General features: G+C 38.6%; 4 protein-coding genes and 1 long non-coding RNA gene across 11 annotated transcripts; 2 read left to right on the top strand and 3 right to left on the bottom strand.

Annotated features, from left to right (window-relative positions):
- The first annotated feature begins 5,549 nt into the window (after nt 1-5,549).
- On the top strand, nt 5,550-7,034 carry LOC107038534 (chymotrypsin inhibitor). Its single transcript, XM_015257690.1, has 3 exons — nt 5,550-6,054; nt 6,434-6,543; nt 6,614-7,034. Exons 1-3 carry the CDS (start codon nt 5,997-5,999, stop codon nt 6,719-6,721), a joined length of 276 nt encoding a protein of 91 aa, XP_015113176.1. The 5' UTR covers nt 5,550-5,996; the 3' UTR covers nt 6,722-7,034.
- Nucleotides 7,008-8,131, bottom strand: LOC107038533 (gem-associated protein 8). The gene is made up of 2 exons (XM_015257689.2): nt 7,819-8,131; nt 7,008-7,734 (listed from the first exon to the last, which is right to left on the bottom strand). The coding sequence occupies exons 1-2, from the start codon at nt 8,016-8,018 to the stop codon at nt 7,266-7,268; spliced, it is 669 nt and encodes a 222-aa protein (XP_015113175.1). The 5' UTR covers nt 8,019-8,131; the 3' UTR covers nt 7,008-7,265.
- A 97-nt stretch (nt 8,132-8,228) lies between these two features.
- Nucleotides 8,229-11,900, bottom strand: LOC107038609 (myeloid leukemia factor). Of its 7 annotated transcripts, XM_015257815.2 has the most exons (7): nt 11,588-11,900; nt 10,841-11,024; nt 10,480-10,771; nt 10,124-10,268; nt 9,539-9,622; nt 9,162-9,228; nt 8,715-8,806 (listed from the first exon to the last, which is right to left on the bottom strand). In XM_015257815.2, the coding sequence occupies exons 1-6, from the start codon at nt 11,638-11,640 to the stop codon at nt 9,210-9,212; spliced, it is 777 nt and encodes a 258-aa protein (XP_015113301.1). In that variant the 5' UTR covers nt 11,641-11,900; the 3' UTR covers nt 8,715-8,806; nt 9,162-9,209. The 7 variants fall into 7 exon arrangements, with proteins under 7 accessions (XP_015113295.1, XP_015113296.1, XP_015113297.1 ...); XM_015257809.2 differs by lacking the exon at nt 9,162-9,228 and having other exon boundaries at nt 8,229-8,806; XM_015257810.2 differs by lacking the exon at nt 9,162-9,228 and having other exon boundaries at nt 8,229-8,806; nt 9,539-9,619.
- On the top strand, nt 11,687-12,462 carry LOC107038611. The gene is made up of 2 exons (XR_001460905.2): nt 11,687-12,159; nt 12,261-12,462. It is a non-coding gene; the product is annotated as an uncharacterized LOC107038611 (long non-coding RNA).
- On the bottom strand, nt 12,390-13,841 carry LOC107038610 (proteasome subunit beta type-5). Its single transcript, XM_015257817.2, has 5 exons — nt 13,597-13,841; nt 13,336-13,492; nt 13,058-13,270; nt 12,732-12,965; nt 12,390-12,581 (listed from the first exon to the last, which is right to left on the bottom strand). The coding sequence occupies exons 1-5, from the start codon at nt 13,738-13,740 to the stop codon at nt 12,481-12,483; spliced, it is 849 nt and encodes a 282-aa protein (XP_015113303.1). The 5' UTR covers nt 13,741-13,841; the 3' UTR covers nt 12,390-12,480.
- Between the last annotated feature and the right edge of the window lie 3 nt (nt 13,842-13,844).

Raw genomic sequence — 13,844 nt, 5'->3', positions numbered from 1 at the left:
GCTCCGAAAGCTCTCCACACTCTGCCTAACACACGAAAGCTCCCGAGAGTGGTTCTCCCGCCTGGCATACCCCAAAACGTTAGAACGCAGTACGCAGACGCTTACATGATTTTACATTATCACAACGAATATCTATTTCACAATCTGGCTTGTACATTTTCCTTCGTCCTTACTAACTGCAGATACTCCTCTGCATAATATAATCTAACTTGGATACAGAGGTAAATACGCAAGCCCAGAAGTAGTTTGACAGCGGTTATAGAGTGCTGGAAAAGCCGTAAAAGGTTTCCCACGTGTACCTATAACCAAAGTTGGAAGCAGGATTAAATTACTGTAACAAAAGCTTTTGACAGCTTAATTTTGGTAACTTATTATTCTCCGCGTCTTTTAATTAATTCTCCGGCGAATTTTAATGAATTTTGAACATACAAAGTTTCTAAATTATAATTGTTTTCTCCATGCAACTGCTTTTGCAAAATAAAATCTCGTGCTGCATTACGAAATTTCTAATTGTCTTTCGGCGATGTGGAGTGTCTGCCTTAAAAAACAAAAATTTAATGAAACAAGTCAACGAATTCTCACATAATAATTATCACTATTATCATTATATTAATTATCTTCATGCAACAGCTCTTAGAAAATGAAATCTTCCTGTATCATCCAATTTCTCATCGACTTTTGACGATGTGACATGGGGATAAGGTCGTATGTATGGGTTGTCTGGGTTATATGGACATCGTCAAGACAAGGATGAGCAAAAAAAAGTCACTTCCCTAGTGTAACGAAAAAATATAGAAATTCAATGAAACAAGCCACCGAATTCTCACGTAATTCAATCCAATCATCGGCGAAACACGACAACCCCAATATTTTTTCTTTCTAAATTCAATTCGCCCCACGACAGTTATTAAGTTTCTAGATTTTTTATGCAACTTTTTCACCCACTTTTTCTTATCCCTTGTTTTTCGGGAGCTGTGCATTGGCCCTCTACCCCGTCCGCAAACACTTGTTATCGATGTATTCATGAGACGGAGAAGAGCGAGAGAAGGACTCGTCGTGTGCCTTGCCCTATAAATCGATTCGATTACCCTACGCCTTTCACAGTAAGAGGAGACTCAATCCCTGGAGAATACACAGGGGATGCCCTCTCGGTCTTCAGAGAGCTGCCCGAGGACAGGTAAGAAGATATATCGTCTAGCGCAAACACCTGGATGATTGAAACTAGAGCAACGATTTCCACGTAATGGTTTTCTTTTATCCATTCAATGTGCGTGATTCCGACATTGGATTAATTATAATGACGCGGAGTTTTAGAATTTTGCATAATTCCACTCATTGGTTTATCTCGTTAATCTCGTGATCGGAATTATTTATTACTTTAGTAATATTTTTTAAATAAAATTACAAAAATAAATTATTGAAGTTTGTTAATTTCTATTGAAATACAAAAATTTATTTGATGATGTGAATTAACTAATGAACAGTTCTCCTGATCTATTATGAATTTTCCAACTCCATATTTCTGGCCATATTTTCTCGTAATCTTGAATGTAAAGTCCGCACACCCTCAATTGACAATTCCGTACCATTCTCAAATGTTCGCCCATACCAGTGACTAAACCCTCTCCCGCAGTGCCCGACGTCGCCTTAGAAATCGGCAAAATCAGTGTAACTAAAATCTTGTTACGTGGTCGGTCGTCAAGAAGGCGTGTGCGGGAGCCGAATAATTAAATCAGTGAGTCTGTGCAGAATTTACACCAGCAAAATCAAGGCAGCAAGGGATCATCGGATGACGTAGATACTACCACCCTCGTTTATACGAAGCATCACTAGAACCGTTAATTCATGATGAAACTGTAGCCCCCGGCACCGTAACGATGGGGAACTTTTTTTCTGTTTCGTTTATAAATCGTATACCTATTCAGAAATCTCACTCGTGCAAGTTTAAAAATAAATGAGAGATTATAAATCATGTTTCTCTTCCTCAACATTTCACTCGAGGGGAAGCAAAATTGTTTTCGCATCTCGTGAAATATTCGGTGTTAGGAGATTATAATTTTTTCATTATTACGGGTCATTTAATCCTGGAAAGGTAATCCTAGGTAGTTAAATGAGAGAAAAAATTAGAGAATTGAAGAAAACGCAACATTATTCGAGGGAAACAATTAAATCATTGTCAATAAAAATAAAAATACTTGCTTAGATCCTCCAAAAGCTCCGTTTTACCAGGATTAAATAACCGGTCACCCATTTTCCGTAGTTAATAATTTGAAATCACCTCGGATTTTTTCACCCGTTCACTCGCCTCTGGGTGTAATTATCATTATTCATTCACTCTATTTCCAAAATGACCCAAATATTCCACAAACCCTTTATTACCACAGTGTTTCACCGCAATATAATGGTGAATAGCCCTTGTATGTTATTACTTTCTTTGAATTCCAATTTTCAACGGGTGCAGACACTATCAGAACTATAGTCCATGGGACGCAAACTCCTGAAAACTCCTAATTACCTCGCCCAGGGGCAATCACGCAGGATTGCCAGTGCAACTGGCAAATATTTGCCACAGTGGCCAACTGAGGAGAGAGGGTGAGTGAGTATACGAACCGGCTTCTGGTTCATTGTTCACTCGGCGATATTCCCACCGCCGCAGTTTGCTAAAAGCCGCCTAGCTATGGCTATTAATGCACCTTTTCCACTTCATCAAGTCTACATTCGCCTGATGTCACTGGAAAATCCAGAGTGTGCAGTCGATATAGATATAACAGCAGGCTATTTGACGATCGCACTCTCATATTTATTCAGAAACGGACAATGCATTTATGCATATGGAGGACTTTCAAAACGATTTTCCCGAATTAATTTGCGTCTACATTTATACAACCCAAATTGAAAAATAAGGCATCTGTGTTTTGATTACTCTCCCTGTTTGCATTAATTGCAATTTACTTTTTTTTTTTTTTTCATATTTCAACTTGATGTGATTTTTTCCATTACGCAAAATCCAATTATCCAGAATTTGATAAATTGATATGCCACGAGTTAACATGTACTCCATCAAAATAGGTCACACACGATTTAATTGATCCAAACTTTCTAACGAGCTATCATAAAGTGCCTTCATGGTTATAGTATAAACCGGTAAATGGGGGTTGAGTGCAGTTGAGCTTCAATGAAAGATGATCCAAGTTCTATCTGGCTGGATTAATGAGCGAGACACACGAAACTTGGAGAAAAATACAATCAACTGGGGTTTATTGCGTGTGTCGGTGAATTCCGGCAATTTCTTTATCTCAATTCCCATTTAATTTCAGTCATCCTCCACTTATCATTTCAACTTCAACTGCAGTTTCAGCGGACGATGGGACAGAGTCTTGATAAAATTTCAACAACTAGTTGTTCTAACCGGATGAATCTGAAGTTTTTATGCGTCACGAATTCGCCTGAATTCCGTAAAATCCGGAATAATGCATGAGACAAAAATTCACCTTCAGAATTATGAGCCTCAAGAACTTGAGATTGCCATTCTCCTTCCGACAATTCATTCCGGCGCTTTTCATTATTATGTTTGCTCCCTCCTGACAATTTCAACAACCGGTTATTAATTTTTCAACTCTCAAGCCCCGAGCATCAAACAATGCAGAAGAATATGACAAATTAAAACGAAATTACGTTCAATTTGATATCCGAGACATTGAAAAGGGGGAAAGGAACGAGCGAGAGGGATGAAAAATGTGTCATGGGTGCCGAGTCAAGTGATGATAGAAGGAAAATGAGAGGAGAGCTTGTATTCTCCAAGAAAAAAAGAAGGAAGGCCTTCTCAAGATTTTTCGCTACGTGACAAAGTAATAACCAAGACGAAAAACACCCGAAAAAGAAGCAAGCTTTTAATCATTCCTTCATCCTCGTTCATTGTTGCAAATGAAGCATTGCCAAATATACCCCAACACGAATGTAATTTCCATTGTTCCACCGGCTGAGGAACAGCTGAGGAAAATAGCTAGATCGCAAAACCCCTAATTAGAAAACTTTTCCGGCTGAATAGGCCACCCTCCCCCTTTGACTATTCCGAAGAAGATTGAAAATAAATAAAAGTTGCTTTGTAAATAACAATACAATACCCTAGAGTGAAAAAATTGGAAGGAGAGCTTTTGCACATTGAATGACGAAGTGGAGTGGATACCAAAGTTGAGGGAAAAAAAGGGGACAACACAACGGGGTTGAGACGAACACTTGAGTTTCGGCTGACTCGACTTTACGTGCCGGTATAATGGCCCTTGTCTTACCACCGTTTTATAGTCTATTCATGCTCGGGGCAAACCGCACACCTCACTCACACCCCCTAACTGTTTGAAAAATTGTTTCGTTCTAACCTTCATCCCCTTTCTTTCTCCAAAGGTTTTCCTCTGACGTCTTGTTCCAAACAAATCATGCAGGGTGCCTTTCTTCTTTTTCCATTTTTTTTCCTTTTCGATTCTCCAACGTCTTTTACCAACATCCCATCTTGTTTCCATCCGAATGCCTCGTGCTACGGCGTTCGTCGTCACTTTTTCAACTCGCCTTCTTTTTCTTTCCACTATATTTGTTTTTATTTTGCGTATACCTTTCAATTCTCTTCGTGCGACCGACTTTCTGAGATTCAAGCCCAGACGCGTATATCATCTTTAAGATTAAACCAATAGGCCTGAGCAATGTACGTGCTTACTTTCATAGCTGTGGCTGTGGATAAATGGGCAGCGAGACAATTCATCCCCCTATTTTTCATCCTTACCACCATAAAGTATTACGAAAAATCATGTTTATTGACACATTACAGTTTATTAGGAGCCAAATGATTGAATGCGGCAACACAAAAAATTAATAGGAAAAATGAAGAAAATGAAAACATGAATAATTGTTCAATATATTCTTGTTATTTCAAACGTAGATGTAGAATAATTGATTTGTTTACCATAAAATGAAGCTTTTCCTCATTTCATTTTCTTACTGTTACGCATACTGGAATAATGTTGAGATAACACGCAGCAAGGTTGAATTCCCAGCACTACATATATGAGATTGCGCTCTTAGACATCATCAATTGCACATGCAACTGCTTGTAGGCATGACCGGTCTCAGCATAGTGTGTTTGGCTATTGCCTTGTTCAATAGCGGTGCGTACTCTTTCCCAGTCGCAAATCCAATTTACCTCTCATAGTTGAATAAAATTTATTCATATTAATTGTATCTTTATTTCGCAGTCAATGGAGCAAACGATTGCGAGCCCCACGCAAAATTAGAGCCGTGTGGAAGTCTCTGCGAAGCTAAATGCAGTAATCCCAATATCCGTTTGTGCAAAATAAACCCGGAGGTACATATTAAATTTTATTCTACTTTGCTCATTATTAATGCTCATTATTAACGTACTCTATGGAATTATTTTTCACTCAGAAAATGCATTTTTCAGGGATGTAAACTGGAATGCCGATGTCAACGGCCTTATTTGAGGAATGAAAATACAGGAGCATGTGTTGAACCAAAAGAATGTCCAAAATAAAAATTTATGATAGAGAATTGATGACGAAATCGTCCGTTTATATTTCTTCGACTCGAAATTAACACGCACTGTTAGCGTCTCTTGTTTCGTAACGCTACAAGTGTGAATGAGTAATGCTGCTTCTGCTAGATAATATCGGTGTGACAAACAAACGAGGAAAGTAAGCCTCGGAGTTCGACGAAGTATAAATAAACGCAGCGATTATGAATAATTGAGGAAATCCATCGCGCATTCTGGCTGCAAATGCCATTCCATTTGGTGTAGAGTGCGAAAGTGGTACACATAGCATACATAACGGCGGCGATATGTTAATAAGTGGGAAAATGCCAGTATTGATGATTATTGCGTGTAGAAATTCATGAGTGTGTGTTATCGAGTCTAAACAATATATATGAGTAAGGAAGCTCTCCCGTTTCGTTGATTTTGCAGTGCACATTCATTGGAGAAGGCCCGCACAATGACATTTCTACTGCAGATATTACTACTGATCGGGAGCGTTGCGCTGGTGACTGCAGGTAATAGCAATTGAGGGAAATTGAGTCGTTAGCCATCGACAGACAGATTTCACCTGCAAGCCAAGTAATTCCGGGTATCGTTGAGGACATTTGTATTGCTACACTTGATCATTCAGTCGTTTCAAGTCATTTGTTGTCTCCAAACCGATTTTACGCTCAACCTGAGTAATTTCGAAGGTAGTACGTCCCTGAAAATATTCTTCTTGACTACTCAAGCCTCAAAAAGCGGCTGAGGTCTTTACACTCAACCTCTGACCTCTCGCATAAATAATTGAGTTATCAATTAAAAAAGGAGAATCCCTCACGTCGTCTTGTGAATACCAACCTCTGAAAAATTCTTGATAAAGTGAATCAACCGATGAATAATTTTTCCTAACAGATACCGAGGGTAACGTATGCGGGGAGAATGAAGGATCCTATATATGTGGAAGGATGTGCGAGCCGACGTGTGACAATCCTCAACCGAATCCCCGATTCTGTCCGAGAATCGTAAGTCCATACAATTTTATCCGATGAATTATCCAGCAGAATTTGAATTTTAAAATATTTTTCAATGTAGCAATGCACAAAGTTCACCGAATCCTGTCGTTGCCACGATGGATATCTGAGGGAGTCCTCGGGTGGCTGCGTCTCACCGGAGAACTGCCACAAGGCTCACCAACAATAAAACGTATCTTATAATTTCATAATAAATTATAGAACTTATAGTAGTGCTACCATATCATATCGTTGAGTGGCAACCCACGCACACTACACCGACGACTGGGTTCGAATTCCAGCCTCGTCAATTCCGATATTTGTAAGGATTGCATTAAGCATCCCTCCTTCATACCATGTATATATATGTATGGCTGAACAATCAATTAGTAAGAAATGAAAACAGTTGAATAGAAATTTTGAGAAACGACCATAATTGTGATTCGATAACACATTGGAAAAATACTTTTGGAGTAAATAAAAAGACCTTTTTCATTCACAAATGTCTCATCCATTTATTCATCATCTTCCAAGAAAAAAAATACGATTGACTATATTATAGCGTCGCATAAGTGGCGTTGCTGAACTTTTCCTCAATTTTAATGCACTGTTTAATAATTTTGATAGCAAATCATAACTTTTTGCTCTGAAACTGGGCACGGGTTGTTCTGGAGTGGGTTAAAATGAAATGTATGTACATAAATACAAGTGAAAATATCACTCCAAATGTCCACTCAAGGTTTCAATGGGATATTCGGCCAGTAGCGAGGCTTCGCTCGATCCTTGTGCCTATCGACAGTCACCTGAAGAGCTGTCTCCATAGCAATTATCCTAGAGGCAGCGGATCCATACAATTCTTGAGCATTCTCCAATTTCTCATGGTCCTGGATCTCTCGAAAAACCAGAGGACAATCATTCTCGTCATTTACCCCAGAACCAAATTTTTCGGATTCACGACTCTTCTTCAACTCCATTTTATGACGAATACTCTGCTCCAGGAAATTGAGCATATCCTCATCAACATGGAACTCCAAGTTTCCCTCTTCTGATGAATTATTCAGGGCATTGTAATGAGAATTCGAAGGTGTCGGATATGCCTCATTGTAATTGGAATGTTGAGCCAGTTCTCGTACTTTGCTCCTCAGGATTCTATTCTCGTGCTCGAGGGCGATGCAACGTGACCTCCACCAAGCAATATTGTGTCTGAAATGCGGAAAAATTAATATAATAAACATGTAAAGATGAATAATAAGGAGTGTAATTAATTAAGATTTAATTTTCACCTACTTTTGTTGCCAGTCCTGAGCAACCCTGTAGTTCTCCCAGAAAGTGTTAGCAGTCATCGTGGAAAAATTCATCTCATGTCCAGAAGTAATCTTCCTACGATTAGCACTTCTAACCTCAACTTTTCTCTTATTTCGGCGTCTATTCTTGGCTAACCTCTTTCGTTTACATATCTTCGCACGTTTTTGTGGGGACAATTCCATAATATATTCACGACAATTCCCTTGGATTCATTATCCAATGATTATCGACGAGTTCACTCTGAAGGTCAACAGAGAAAACACACAACACACACGACTTTGTTATTGTTGACAGTCTGTAGAGTTCACCGAGAGGTGTCGACATCAATTTAAATGCCTCAGGATTTCGTGGAAGAGAGAAAGGATCATGAAATAAAAAAGACTAGACACGAGTTATTTGTCATGAATTATATTTTCTTAAAATATGAAAATTGAATGTTTACAAGTGGGACGAAAGTAAAATCCTATGTGTATCTCCCTTTTTCAATAGTCTCCATTCGAACATTAATTTATCTAATACTTCAGCTTCATCGAGATGTAACGGAGCCTCTGTCAAAAATATATGCTAACTTATGAGATTTCTATTTTATGTCATTTTTCCCTTCAATTACTCATTAATATTCGACAGAAACATAATTAATCTGCTTCTGCTTAAACACATCGACGGACGCTGAAGATGCGAGAGTGTGCTATGTCCATCGACAATAACTACATTTGATATTTATGGAAATACTTGTACTGGAGAATATAAATAACGCCAAGTGGCGATTGTAATATTGTAAAGCTTTCACATTTATTTTAGTTCGAGCCATTGAATTAATGTTGGAGACTTCATTAACGTCAACTGATGTTACTAATCATGACTATTAGACATGTGGCGCTTATGAGTTGTCTCAGTCTCAACATCGTGTTCGCGTTTACGACTGCTTGATGCCTCTGGCGTTTTTGGTCTTGTCTCTCCATCTGCAGTACTAAAAAAGATGAGTCCAGTGAAAATAGGCAATTCAAGTTGTTCAATTCTCCCAAACATGGTAATTGGGTTCAATCGCATTATACTAAATGGTAATGGCTAGCTCAAAAGTACATAAAACATTGGCATAACGAAATGCTTAATGATGGAGCACTGTTAATGATTCGGTAAATAAAGGAACGATGAAAGAACTCATGAATGAGGAAAATAAATAACAAATCTGATGAGTCTGATGAGAAAAACACATGCCGTTCCCCCTCTCTCGGAATTTCTCCAGCAGTTATTAAAAATCACCGCGAAAATTATTCTCGTATTTTTTTAAAATAAATAAACAAAAAATCTCACAACGTACTTACGTTGCTCACAAACGTCACCACTTTCTTCATAAAATTCATTTTTTCTAATTAATACTTTGGGGAGTACCTGCAACGAATAAAACCACAATATTCCATACCAATATTTTTATGTACTTTGCAATAATATTTTAAGTGAAATAACTTGGAGTAAAACTTCTCCTTGAAAATTGTTCATGTTGTTTTTTTTTGCATCATCAATTGAAGAAAATACTCATGCATAACTACACGAATGTACAACATTGCATGCGAAAATTTCACTGATTCAAGCAGATACATCAACGTGGAAACATTATTGAGAGAACGACAGCTGGACATCTCCAAATATGATGATGATGGTGATTCTGTTGGATTTATTAAAAGCCACAAATACAACTCACCTGGAGGTGCTACCAATATTGAAACTAGGTCTTATGCTTCTTCTCGCAGATGGTGCCCACCTTGAACGACTACTTTGATGACTACTAAAAGCATTTCCCAATTAACCAACCAAAAATCATGAATAAGTACGAAACATCCTCATGAACCAGTGACGAAAAAATTATAATTATGTATCCGTTAATAAAATTACAGATTTTTCAGTGTCATGCTACTTTTATTGTAGAAATTAATGATGAAATAAAGGGAACAACTGCAGAAACAAAGCAGATATCGCATTCACTTCTTGAAAGCTTCCTTCCTTTCTGCATCCCCTGTTCTTCAATTCTTTAGTAATGATTGCTTGACCTGTTCGTCCTACGTCTGTACACATATACCAATGAATCGAGCCAATTAATTAATGTTTGAAATATCTAGACATTCGTGCAGACAGTTAAAAGAACACTAGACGCTACTGATTTTAGATTAAAGAGAATTTTGTCATTTTCCGAGTACTTGAAAAATCATAGGGTGCAGTGAAATGAGTCGGTGTATTCTACTTCGAGTGAAAGATTCGATTGAAGTTATTTTTCATTTTTTTAACGAACCTTGAAGTACCGTCAGTGAGGGCCAGACGCCTTGGCTCAGAGCGTTTTCTGTGATGTGAGCCATGCTCAAGTGCACGATCACTACGATGTCCACGTGAACCTCGGGCACGCTGTTCCCATTCCCGGTTGAATTTGTCTGCCTCTTCTGCGCATTCGTAACAAAGACAACATTTGATGAAATAATGGAGAATTGGGGTTTTGTTTCCATTTTTTTTCTGCATATACAAATTGAGTAGAAAATATTCAACACATTTTTTGAATGTAATTTGACGATTTTTCAAAATAAAAAAAGACATGTCTAATATTTTTTGTAGAGTTGTCGTATGACATTTAATGTAATGCATGAAAATACAAACCCTCATCAAGATTAACGAACTCATGATGTTCCTCTTCATCTCCATTATTCAGATTCTTCTGTTTCTCAATGACGTGAGCCCTCTCCCCAATATGATGTCCAATAGCCATTTTCTTGGTGCCAGAACGAGAGTCATAAACAGTCTCTTGAGTCTCTTTTATTCCTCCCGGAACAGCCCGAGTGGACCTGGAGGCCTGATACACCTGAGGACGCCCATCTGGGCCACTGGTGTAAGTCATAATTGAAGTGGAGGACATTCCGTGAGTATTTGGATCCTGACCCATATTATCCTGCTGTTCAAATTTGTTTCGAATTACTAGCTACAATAGTTTTCAATTTTATGCACAACTTTTTTTACTCACGAATTGAGAGAACATGTCGTTCATATTGAATGCTGGCATTCCGAATCCAAAGGGCATCATCTGGTTGTGGCGATGACGTCCACGAGGCTCAGGCCCCATCAGAGCTGGCCCCATCATTCCAAATGGGTTGCTGAACAGTGAGTTCATCATGCTATTCATGTGTTGCATGGATTGCATGTGAGACCTGATAATGATTTATTGATGATGAAAAAACTAAAGTCACAGGGAAAAACAACATAAACGTGGAAAAAAATTAAAATAAAATTAAAATGTGATAACATTAAATTCAAATAAACCTTCAATGCAATGAAAGTTGCCAACTAAATCACTTGTAATTTACGTATCCGTAAAAATTTTTAGGTTTTAGAAAATAATAAAAATAATAAAAATCAAACGGCTCGATCAAAGATGTCAGACTCCATGATGGAAAATCCTGAACTTATGGAATTATGTATTGCCCTTAGAAACGGAAATCAATAAATAGATGAAAAGTGGCAACTGACAACTGACATTCAAGTGTGAAGGGCCAACTCCTCCACCGATGCCCCCGCAAAATAAAAATAAAATGACATTATGATCAATCTGCTTTATAATTGAGCCAAGATCGTGATATAACCAAAGGCTTTTGTAATCGCAGTAATTGCATTACATCTCGAATGAAAGATTGAATATACGAGTCATGCCTGATGTTAATCAGAAAGAGTGAGCTATCAGCTGCATATATTGAACGTATATGACGTTACTCACCCAAAAATAGGGTCATCCTCGAGATCTCCCAGCATACCTCCGAAGAGAGACATTTTTCGGATGTCGAAGGGACAAACTGTGGAAATTCTCTGTCGAGTGTATCAAGGTGTCGCAATAACTGAATGAATCTATCGATTGTAGCGATACTCGAGGGATTCTAGAATTTTCCAGAGTCGTTCTCAGAACTAGCGAGCAACACGAGTCGTGAAATAAGAAAACCACTATTTGTGTTCACAGATGGTGTACAACTATTCCGAAAAACTCGATTCTCCTCTACGACACAACGAGCCTGGACAAGTGAGTGGCGCCATACGCAGCTGGTGGTGACGGGTGGAACTTAAAATGATCGGCAGAAAACAAATGACAGCAGCAGAATGAAGACGTTTATCCAGTAAAAAACGATTGTTTTCGACAATTCTAGTAGAAAATTGCCTAAAAAATCACAATTTTCAGCAGTTAATGAGTACAACGAGATGGCGAATGAATCCATAGCCTCTTCAGCCTCGTTTTTCGAGCCCTCGATGAAATATTCAGAGGAAAATACTCACATGCTTTACCAACATGTGAAGATGGTACGTTTTTTTTATTCAACTGCTTTTTTTTAACGATTGCATTGCGTTAATTTCTGAATGATAGTCTCCGACATTCACTGACATGAGTTTTTCATTTTCAGAACCTTCAAGAGATCCATAAAATGGCCACTGACATCAACGACAACATGAAGAATATCAAGAAGAACATGTTCGTCACGATGAAGCTCTTGAACGCCCTCAAGCCTCGTAATGAAGAAAAAAATGATTGATCGAGTGTTTTCACAGTATTTTATTCGTTGAAGTACATAATAAATGGGAAATAAAAATATTTTTTAAAGAGAATGATTCAATTGTAATTAATTATTGGGCAGCTTTCTGCTTTTCCTCCTGGTACATGTAGTGGAGGTCCTTGCAGTCCTCGTCGGAAATGTGGACCCAGCCAGTCTCTTTCATGTGGTAAACTGCAAAAAAAATATTTCAAATGCTTGTTCTCATCTTTATTATATTAATTAATTCGAGAAAGGTCAGAGGATATTGAAAAAATAATTACGACGTTGATTAAATTGTCTCAGGGCGAAGATTCACGAAATGATATTAAACTTAATTTTTACCTCTGATAATGCCACCAGAATAAGCATCTCTGTGTGTAGCATGGTAGATAGCTCTTCTCCCCAGATCATAAGCAGCCTCATCAGTGAGATTCCAGTCATACCCAGAATCCAACACTCCAAATGCAAATACTGATCCTGAACCGACGCTGAAGACTTTGCCAGGAGTCCTGGTGCCTTCGGAGTCGACGTAGTAGAGGCCAGGGCCACGTTTGTCCCATCCAGCAATCATCATGCCTAGAAAAATCCACGAGAAATCATCATGAGACGTCAAGACGTGCAAGTGAATGATTTCTATCCCCATTTGATTAATGCCTGAAACCACTTACCCATCGACAATCCCATCCCCTTGTAATTGTAAACCATATTAGACATGAGTTTGCTGGCAGCAGCGACTGATATGCGTTCTCTGTTCCTCAATTCATACATGCGACACTGTTTGGCAAGAACTCGATCCCAGTAGACACAGTCAGCAGCCCCACCAGCCAGGGTGCCGAGTAAGTAGTCATTGATTTCAACAATTTTCTTCATACTCTGGGAGCCTGAAGATAATTCATGAATAATTGTTTCATTTCAATACCGAGAGGACGAATAAAGTGATTTTTACCGATGAACTGGCCCCCAGTGGCCCTCGAATCGACAGCCAGAATGACACCCCCCTGATACCGGAATCCAAGAGTAGTAGTTCCATGATCAAACTTAATTTTCAAGTGTTTCCCATTGTCATCGGGGGTGCTGGCCAGTTGTGCGAGTCCCTCAGCTGGCTGCAGAACATTTAACACCGGTAAATATACCATAAAATCATAGATCCAGCATGAATGATGCTGCAAAAATTCTTCCAAATCCTTGGACACATAACCTCACTTACATTTGCGTACGGAGGAACGGCTAGAGACAAGTTATTACCAAAATTCCGGCTATAACTCTCGATTTCATTCTGCAGTTGATTATTCTCGTTGAATGAATTGAAATTAACGAAGTTGTTGAGCCCACAAACTTCAGCGAGGGCCATAATTGCGATTGAATGCACACAAAACACAAAATGACTCGGGAAATTGACCTGTTTGATCGCCTGATTTTTCAATGTTTGGGGTGGGTTCGAGCTTATGTTGTAAG

Source organism: Diachasma alloeum, unplaced genomic scaffold (assembly GCF_001412515.2).
Source record: "Diachasma alloeum isolate Michigan unplaced genomic scaffold, Dall2.0 Dall_scaffold_00285, whole genome shotgun sequence".
Lineage (NCBI taxonomy): Eukaryota > Metazoa > Arthropoda > Insecta > Hymenoptera > Braconidae > Diachasma > Diachasma alloeum.
This window is presented reverse-complemented; position numbering and strand designations above follow the sequence as displayed.